The sequence below is a fragment of the Charadrius vociferus genome, unplaced genomic scaffold (genome assembly GCF_000708025.1).
Source record: "Charadrius vociferus isolate BGI_N301 unplaced genomic scaffold, ASM70802v2 scaffold1116, whole genome shotgun sequence".
Taxonomy (NCBI): domain Eukaryota; kingdom Metazoa; phylum Chordata; class Aves; order Charadriiformes; family Charadriidae; genus Charadrius; species Charadrius vociferus.
Genome location: NW_009648801.1, coordinates 372217 through 381937, shown reverse-complemented (window position 1 = coordinate 381937; position 9721 = coordinate 372217). Strand labels below are relative to the sequence as shown.

Below are 9721 nucleotides of genomic sequence, written 5' to 3'. Positions count from 1 at the left end.
GAGGGGCGGCCTGCAGGCGGCGGGCCCCGGGCCCCGGGGAGCCGCGCTGGGACTCACACTCTCTCTCTCTCTCTCTCTCTCTCTCTCTCTCTCTCTCCCCCCCTCCCCTGCGGGACGCTCTGGTTGCAGGCACAGCCCAGCCCCAGCCCCAGCACCATGGAGGAGGCCCCCGGTGCCGCAGCAGAGGGATCTGGGTTGGAATTCGGCTCCGCTGAGCGGGATATCATCAGAATTCCGTCGCATCTTGCTATGGAGGTGATTTCCTTGGAAACGTTAACAGGGCAGTGTGTTCCCACGCGTTCCTTACAGAGCGACGTCTTCGTGGAAGCAGTTTCGATAGGGAGAACTAAAACAGGCATGCGATTATTGGAGTCTTTCCCAGAGTATAAAAAAAAAATTGCCACTAAAAAGCAGATTTAGTTTTTAGTATTACAGTCCTGTGTGTCAGCAGCATCTTGAAGTATGTGTTTCTCGCTCAGTTCTTAGATAGCACGTTTCTGCTGTAGACGCTTTGAAAAGGTAGTTATTCACATTTCATAGATGGGCATACTTGGGCTCTAATTTTGAGGTTTGTTGGTGATAAGGTTTTTTTTTTTCTCCCATTGGTAGTGCACAATATTCAAATTTGGCAAATGATAAGGGATAAAACAGTGTCTCTTTAAAAAGAAAGAAGATAATAATTTGGCTACATGTAGTGCAAGCTGGAACACTTTCTTTAATAAATCCCTAAGGGCTGGATCTTTTTTTTTTAATAGATGTGAGCTGGAAACACATGTGAAATTAAAAGTGGTGTGTAGAATTTTTGTCAGGATCTTTACTATCTTAATGTTAGCTGGTTGACCATTTTTTGTGAATGAGATTAAACTCCTAAATTAAACTTCTGTGCCCTGTGACAAAAAGCAGTTGTTAGAATACCATAGCATTAACATTAAACAAAGTACACAACCCATTAGAATGCTGCTATTCTGCCTTCTGCCTGTGTTATATGCTAGGCAATAGAGGCAGAGACCGGGAACGACAATGAAGAGGAAGAGTCTGTTCCTCTGGAGGACCAAGAAGAGACATTTCTCCCAGCAGAAAGAGTCGTCTATGGAGCTACAGAGCTGTTGGTTAGTTCTGCAGAAGTGAGACACTATAATAACACACATAATCTTATTCACGGAATGCATGACCAATATTTGTAACTTCACATTCTCCTGGTGCAGTTTTATTGCTGCAAACACAAAACCAGTCAGAATTGGAACAGAGAGAAACTAATTGATCAAGCACAAAGTATACAAGAGCTCTGATAAAACTGGAGAGGTTCTTTTGTTGTGCTGTGTATGTGTAAAATTTGTTTTTTTAATCAAAAGTGACACAGCTCTGCTCGTATATCTGTGCGCTGATTTTAGAAGGTGGCCCTCTTGTTGATCCTTTGTCTGCATTGTTCAAGTCTCATGATGACAAAAATAAGCATATTTTTAGGGGCAAATAGAGTTAGATTGAAAAGCTGTTTCAGGTGATGGATTTTATGTTTCAGGAAAAATCTCCTGAGTCTTTCTCAGACAATGTGGAATTAAACAGCTGTCATCCTGAATTGGGTGACATGGAGCAGCCAATAACAGAGAGAGGAAACCCTTCCCAAACGAATTCAGGAGCCCCTCTGCAGGCATCGGTGGGGGAGTTGAACAGCCGCGCAGAGTCAGGTACCATTCAGTTCCTTATTAACAGTACAATACGTGATGTCATCTATCAAGCACAGTTTCTAGTTTTCTCCCTTTCTGTTCATTGTTAATCCAGCTGGAGGCATAATATTATGAAATCTAAGTCTTTATCTCTTTCTCTTTTTTGGGGAGGTGGTGGTCGTGGGGTCCAGGTAACATTGGAGAACCTATTTCTCTCTATTCAGAATCTGCCTTTGAGCAATTCAGTCAGCTTACTCGTGAGCATGGTGACCAAAGATGGGAGAAGGAATGGCAACAGCGTGGAGCTGAGGAACATGAAATAAGCGGAAGAAGTGAGGAGACTGTAGAAAAAACAGAGCTGGTTGTCTTGGATCCGGAACATGTGAGAAGTCCTCAAATCTTGTCACTCTTCTTTGCAGACTTACTATTTTTATTTGTATAAAATGTGCAAGGTAAATTGTAAGTAGTGGCTTAGCTGTATGCTAAAACTACATGTTTAAAAATAGCTTTTGCAAAAGTACTAACTCCTGAATATGTCCACTCCCTCAATATTAACGTCGAAGTTGCAGGTTCAGAAGTAAGCAACATAATGGGCAAATCTGATGTACTTTAGCTCTTTAGTACTCCAGAAGGAGAAGTACCTGCAGCAAAAGTAGATCTGACTTTCAAATATTCTCAGTATTCATTTCCTGATGTCAACAAATACCTGCTATATAAATCTTCTCACTTGTTACAGTGAGTGTAGCTAAAATAAGGATGCAAGTGTCTATGGCAGAAAACATGGTTTTGTTTAATAGTGGGAGTAGCAGTAAGGTTTCTTCATAATTTATTTACACAAGTATGTTAAAGTTTATCAATATCATACTTCTTTACAGCCTCTGATGAGGAGATTCCAGGCTGCCCTGAAGAATTACCTTACGAAGCAGATGGAAAAAGTGAACCTAGAGCTTCAGGAACTGGTATACAGCATTCTTTCTTTGCCTTCCCACCGCAGCCCGTCCCTGTCCAAACTGAAGTGAGGTATCTGATTTCCTCTTGTATTTACAGAGAACAGCAACAAAGAAGAGCAAAGTACAGAGAGAAGAGCTTGGGGTGATTCTTTACGGAGCGCAGCAGCAGCTGGCCCATCTGCAGATGGAAGTGGAGAAGAGCCATGACCGCCATTCTCAGATGGCCACAGCGCGTCGGCAGCTGGAAGAGGAACTGGAGGGCCTCAGGCTTACTCACAAGAAAATGTGTCAGAACACAGATGATGAACGCAAGAAAGGTGACTGAGACAGTCCTTTTAATATTTCTTACTTCTAGTACTATGTGTAGAAATGAATTTGAATGGAAGTCAAACATTGGATTGAAAAACACAGTAAAATTTGTCAGGAATAATGTGCTCACTGAAAAGTTTAACAAATACTCCTGGTTACCATATAATATCTTCTGTTTCTAAGACCGTGTTGCTATATTGTACTTCTAAGAAAGTCTTTAGGGCTAAAACATAAACTGTTCCTGGCAGGTAAGCTGTTCTGAGACTTAGCAGGAGAAAAATTTCCATCACTCTGTTATGTTTGCCTGTGCCTCTGTAAGGGTGTGATGAGATCGCAACGGTCGTAGGTCAATAGGGGCATCCAGGAATATGAGTGCAGCATCCATCTGGCAGCCCATCCGTCCCAGCCAAAGAAATGGACTTGACTCATTCTTTTTGCATTGCAGGCATTTGGATAGGAAACAGTAAAACAATTTCAATAGTAAGGATAGCTGAGCATTGAAATAAATTGTCTAGAACATTTTGCAGGTTATTGAAAAAAAAAATAAATAGAGAAGCATTCAACAGACTGAGAAAGAAACAGTTCTGTTTTGGGGCAGAGGAGTGGGATTCACAGCCTCCTGAGGCCCCTTCTTTAATTTCCTGGGATTCTGTCTGCTGGGAATCAGCGAATTGCTTACCAAGATTTTTAGCTTTGCTTGTGGAACTATACTCCACAGCTGATGTAAGTTCAGGGAGGAAATTCTTATCAGGGAGGTACATGTGTGAGTTTTGTTTTGGGTGCTTTTATATTTCTTTCCCTTTTATCTCTGTTTAAAGTGTGTGTTTAAACATACTTTTCTGTAAATATTTTTCCTCCTGCCTCCCCAGTTTCTGCAATGCAGACCCAGGTTGAAAACTTGGCCTTGCATCTCTTCTACGTGCAGAATATGGACCAGGATATGCATCATAATATTTTACTGATGAAACAGTCGACAAAGAAGGCTGAGGCAGAGAAGTTCCAGGCTGAAGTGGAAAAGAAAAAGCAGGTATCAAGTAAAACTGCTTTAAAGTAAATAAATAAATACAGATCACAGTTAGTGGTGAGTCTTGGAGGACATGCTGCCATACCAGAAAGAAGGGTATAGCGACTGAACCATGGAAGAAGTGTGAGCATATTTTTCCCAAATAATTGGGGAAAAAAAACCCAAAACAAAAGCAAAAAACCCCACCCAAAACCCCGCAAAAGCAGGCTTTTCTAAAAATTAGAAGAATCCCCACCACTAAATAGTGGTATATACTGCCCAAAGGTTTTTGACAAGCCTTATACTAGTAAATCACTCTTCACTCAAGCATAGGAGGTGTTGGGGCAGAAAGATATTTAGTAAAGAAGTATCATATGTTCGAGTATCGTGAATTATTCTGAGTCACAATGAGTTTTACAGGGAGAAGTGAACTTTGAAAATGAACCGAGCTGGTTGGTGTGCTCGAGCTCCCTCTGCTGCCTTCTGGTTGCAGCAGGACACAGACTGATTATTATTATTAATGCAGAATTGCATGCAAACAGTTGAAATCAAATGGATTTAGATGTTTTTTAACAAAGGATTTTAAAACATAAAGTAATAAGATTCCCAGCTGCCGGAGAGGTGGTACAATATAATCCATGCTGACAGGAATGGATGCTGCTTCAGACCTGAAGTATCAATTTACTACTGCAAATGGCATAATAAAACATCAGCAATGAAGGTCTCATTCGCTTGAAAGTTATCACGTTCGTGAGTCATTTGTTTATGAATGGAAAAGTTTCAGTAGGAATCAAATTAATCCAGTTGCCAATTTAATCGCTTTTCTAGCCTATGTTATTCTTGTAGAATATAGTTGGTTAAGACTGATATTATATTGCTCATCCCGAACTGTTTGGCTCTGACTTTTTAGGATCTTCTGGTAGACCGCTTAACAAGAAAAACCTATGAACTGCAAGAACAGATAGCTCTGTTTGAAGCTCAGTTTGTGGCCCAGGCAGAGGACACAAAAGTAACTCGGCAAGCAGTAAATGAGGTAGGAGGGTGCTTTTTTCGCTTCTGGTTAATATTTCCCTCTGGAAGGACTGACCCCTTTGGCACATGCTCACGTGCTATGTACAATCTAGGCCAGAGCTGTATGGTTTGTTCCCGTTTGCAGGAATGAAGACTTTTTTTTTCTCTTCCCCCCCCCTCCCTTCTTTGTCCTTAAGAATTGCCTGTAAATCACTTCTTCCCCCACCTTCTTAGTGTGTTTTGTTCCTTGCAGACCTATGCTCTGTGGTCTGGTGTGACAATAAACCAGACACATAGTAGTTGAAGCTGTTCCTGCCCAGCATATTATGAACAGAAGAAAAATATTGCATTGTAACATAAGTTTGGTTCATCCTGTCTACCAACTCGCTCTTCCCTAGGCTTGTATGGAGGTACAGGCTATTAACATGGAGAAAAAGCGATTGATGAACCATTGGAATAGCAGCTTGGCTGGAATGAAGCAGAGGGATGAGGCCTATGTTGCCACACAAGACTTGCTGAGGTATGGTGCCTGAAAACAGTCCCCGGAGAGACCGCAAATAACTTGGACAGGAGGGATTATAAAAGGGGCAGTATGTCTTCTGTCGAGTTTATCACTGTATGTGCAGGATATGTCAGGCAGAACAAGTTTGCTCCTCTAAAGCACATAATAAGGTTAAAAGATAAGAAACACAGTTCTTTGTTACTATTTTCTTTAACCAAAACACAGCTCTCCCTCAAAATGTGTGGAGTTTTTAAAGCTGTTTAGAGTTTTTCTATTCATATTTTTTACCTTTAAAAGAGTTCCTTCACATTTGCTACACCTCTCAATCCAAAGAGCCAGACAGCAAGAAGGATTTATCTACCACTTTTTGTTAGGATTTTGCGATGCCTTTAGAAATCTTCAGGAAAACCTTCCTATTGTTGCCAAAGGAAATGTTTATTTGGTCTGGAGTCTTAAAGCTTGCCTGATTCTCTGAGAACAAACAATGTGCTTTTATATGGTGACATCCTGGTAAGAATGGGTGGGTTGGGGACAGGACTGAAAGAAGGAATTAATTTTCCTACATACATTTCCTTTTAAATTTTAATGTCTCCATCCATCTTCTGATGACTGTGCACTGTCACAGCAGATGAGCCTTTATAAAGATCTGCCTTCTTGGCAAGCTGTTGCTGCAATAGTATGTTTGAAAAGAGGAATTTGTAGATGACCGGTCAGCACATGAATCGATCCTTGTGGTGATTTTCCATCCTCTTTGTCTCTCCAGCAAGTACAGACATGACCTCACGTCTCTGGAAATGGACATCCATGGCTGTAGAAAGTCGATCAGGAAGGAGGAGGAGAAGAATGAGTTGCTTGTCACCATCCTGAGCCGTTCAGAGAGCGATGCCAATGTGACAAAGAAACTGATTGCCCAGTGCCTTTCAAGGCAGGAAGCCTTGAAGGTTGAATCTGGCACCTATACTCGCATTCTCCATGAGACAGAGCAGGCCCTCAACAGGACCAAGATGGTGAGAGGAGATACTTGGAGGAAGAATACTTTTGAATTTGACAGGGGTATTTAATCCCCTTCCCCAAACAGTTGTAGTGATCCTGTCTCTGTCTTCCCTACCTTTTAGGATCAAGGTGCTCATCTGAATGAGTTGCTGTCCATCAGTAAGGATATACAGAAAGGAAATGATGCCAAAGAGCGGATGGAGAATGAAATCATGGCAAAGGTTCAGGACCAGATGATGTCCAACAAAACCACAAAGCACTTCTCACAGCTGGCGGCAAAACTTCATAGGAGAAAAACTGATCTGGTATGGTATCTCTTCCATTTGGGAGAGCAGGGAAGGAAACGGCCTAGAGCAGTGTTTCTCAAGTGTGTTTTGTCAGTGTCTTCATTTTGGCTTTCAGGTCTGTAATTGAAGCTCTGCTGGGTTTGCAACTTCAATTTAGTTGTCCCAGTGATCTTACTGCAGGTTTCTGGTGTATGCGAGAGTGTGTCCAAAAAGGCCTGACACAAAACATGCTATTGTTTCTTTACTAAAAAAAAATGGGGCAGAATGATGAATCCTGGGAGTGTTGCCTATAAAGTGGTTCAAGTTCTAATGTACTGCAGGAAGGCAGTGGGTATGTGGTACTTCTGCACTCCACATTAACTTATACCTCTATTCTGCATCACGGAATGGGATACAGGCATGCTCTCAGTTTCTAAGTAAGGATTACAGTCCAAGGAACAGTCAAACCAGACCTACAGTTCTTCATGGCATAAGTTGCTCTCTTTGGGAGCGTATAACTGGTACAGATAGGAAAACTAGAAGATTCAGCGTAGTATTTATCATACCGAGTTGTGTGGGCTGGTACTAACACAACATGCTCACACCTCTATTTCCCTGGGTTCCTTCAGCCTGCTCCCGAGTTTTTTTAAATCAAGGGCGTATCTTAAGTAACTGGAAGGCTTCCAGGGTTGGCTTTCATTGTGAGAAAGGCCTCTCCAGCCTGCTCTCAGGTGGATACTCTGCATTGACTCCAGTTAGCATCTGTGTTGCACAGCAGAATATAGTGCAGAGACTACAGCGCTGGAAAAGAGCAAACTGTGACCTCTCGCAGTGTGGTCCGGGCTGTGCAGGAGTAGCAGACAGGCTTTTGAAAGTTACCTGGCAGCGCTCGTACTGCACTCAAACAAAAGGCACAGCCATGCTTCCTGGCTGGTACGGTGATAGTTAGGCGAGGAACGTGTTTGTTAGGTATGGTGGAGAAGGTACAATATAGTAATGTCCTACTACTGTTAGCCAGGTAACTAGAGACAGCCAGGCAGGGAATATAATTGCAGAAGTGACAAGTGTGCTGTCTTAAAGGGTTTGGGGATGTTTAGGCTCCTTAACACTTTTCGACAGCCTTATGGCAGAGGTCAATATTGCTATCTCCTATCAATAGATGGAGAAACAAAGGTACAGAGAGGGTAAGTAGCTTACGTAAGGCTTGTAGCACAGACCTCGGGGTAGAATCTAAATCCCCCGACTCCTGTGCTTTGATAAGTGGGCATTACGAATCAATGAGCTGCTGTTGGTGACAGTAATTTGTTTTCTGTCGGTTTATATTCCTAGGAGCTGCATTTTTCCAAGGTCGAGAATGATATTGCCCAGGTTATTCTGAATGCAACTCATACCAACTGCAGGCTGACAATTCTCCAAAAAACACTTTGTGAGCTGGACAAGGAAATAAAAAATGTCCATGATCTGATCAGCCACAGTGAAAGTGAGATTGCAAAGTGCAGTGTCCTGATTGAGAACAAGCGAGGCGTCATCAGCCAGTACAACAAGAGGTTGGAGATGATTCTTTCTCAGCAGGGGGTATGTACCTTTACACTGCAATGCCAAACTTGATTTTATTCTTTGTGGTGACCACAGAAGCCCTTGATAAATGTAACTGCATAAGCACTGGATGGTTAAAACTTTCAGGCATCACTATTGTGATTTAAAAGCTGCAATAGTTAATGGAAATGTTTACATTTGTCAAACAGTTCTTAATGCACGTGAAGAGGAGCTGGCATTAGGGAACTCTTGTGAAATGAGGGTGTGCCTAGCACAGGTCTCTGCGGGGAGTTGTCTACACCTGATGAAAATGTTGAATGACATCAATACTCTGGGAGTATAGAACAGGCAGAGTGACTTAAGTCGCGTGATGGTTGGCCCCATTCAGATGATACCCAGATCTGTCCCTAACACTGTGAGCTGTGAGATCTTCATGGATACCAATGCAAAAATGAATACTGTGGCGTACACTCAGCAAACTTCAGAACGTCCAGATGTACCTGTTGTAGGAGCTTAGGAAGCCCTCTCGCCAGAGTCTGAGAACCTTCCGGGCTTCTGTTGCGTTTATTCCTGTGAGGTCAGGAGTAAGTCCCATCCAACTCATGAGAAATGGAGGCAGAAAGTAACTAACTGACAGAGTAACAGTGTAGCCAAAGTATTTAGTAGGCACCTCAGCAGTTGGACCGGCCTTCTGCAATGCTGCTATAAACGAGTGCTCCAGCAGCTTCTGCTTGATTTATCCCAAACCTTGCCCTTGTACAGGGGCAAGAGTTGGGACCATTGGAAATTGAGATCAACAAGCTGACCAAGCAGATAGAAGAATATAATTCTGAGGTGATGACACTCCAGAAGTACTGGCTCAATCAGCAGAAAGAGCTGGTCAAGTTAACACACGAACGGGAGGACCAAATAGCTTCCTTGGATATGTTAAAGAAACAAATTACAATAATGCAGCAGAAGAAAGTGCGCACTGAAAGTAAGTCATTCCCTAACTCTTTCTTAAAATGTTCATCTGTGAATGGAGCAGAACGGGAGCAAAGGCTTACAGAGGAGTAATGCTAGACCTTCACCAAAGAATGCTCACAGTGCTCCTCTGTATTTGTGAGCAGTGATGCAAATGGCCTCAGTACTATACTCGGAGGCTGAGCCAGGCACCTGCGGTTTTGCATGTTGTTATCTCCTATAACGATTGATCCTGCTGTCTTAACTGACACAGTCAAACCCTAAGTGACCATGTCATGTGTTACACTTCTTAAATAAAGCTTGCAAACAGTTGGTAGGTAAATGTCCCCACCAATGATACCAATTCCCTTGGTGAAAACCAATTATTTTCCACAGTAGTCTCCTTCAAAACCTTACTTGATTTTTGGGCTTGTGGAAAAATGTTTTGGCTGGGTATGTTGGGACACAGGTGGCTCCACATGCAGTGTTGGCCGGTCTAATAGCAGTTTGTCACACCTTGCCTGTATTCAGCCCAGCGCTTGTGG

General features: G+C 42.5%; 1 protein-coding gene across 1 annotated transcript in view; it reads left to right on the top strand.

Annotated features, from left to right (window-relative positions):
* Positions 1-156: 156 nt before the first annotated feature.
* CCDC40 (coiled-coil domain containing 40) overlaps positions 157-9721 on the top strand; it is a 12775-nt gene continuing 3210 nt past the window's right edge. The window contains exons 1-14 of the mRNA XM_009886837.1: positions 157-255; positions 993-1109; positions 1520-1685; positions 1889-2046; positions 2540-2623; positions 2712-2931; positions 3793-3950; positions 4837-4959; positions 5336-5457; positions 6203-6446; positions 6555-6737; positions 8028-8273; positions 8997-9210; positions 9713-9721. The exon at positions 9713-9721 is cut by the window's right edge and continues 182 nt beyond it. Of these exons, the coding sequence (XP_009885139.1) occupies positions 157-255; positions 993-1109; positions 1520-1685; positions 1889-2046; positions 2540-2623; positions 2712-2931; positions 3793-3950; positions 4837-4959; positions 5336-5457; positions 6203-6446; positions 6555-6737; positions 8028-8273; positions 8997-9210; positions 9713-9721 (2143 nt within the window). The remainder of the gene's footprint in view (positions 256-992; positions 1110-1519; positions 1686-1888; positions 2047-2539; positions 2624-2711; positions 2932-3792; positions 3951-4836; positions 4960-5335; positions 5458-6202; positions 6447-6554; positions 6738-8027; positions 8274-8996; positions 9211-9712) is intronic.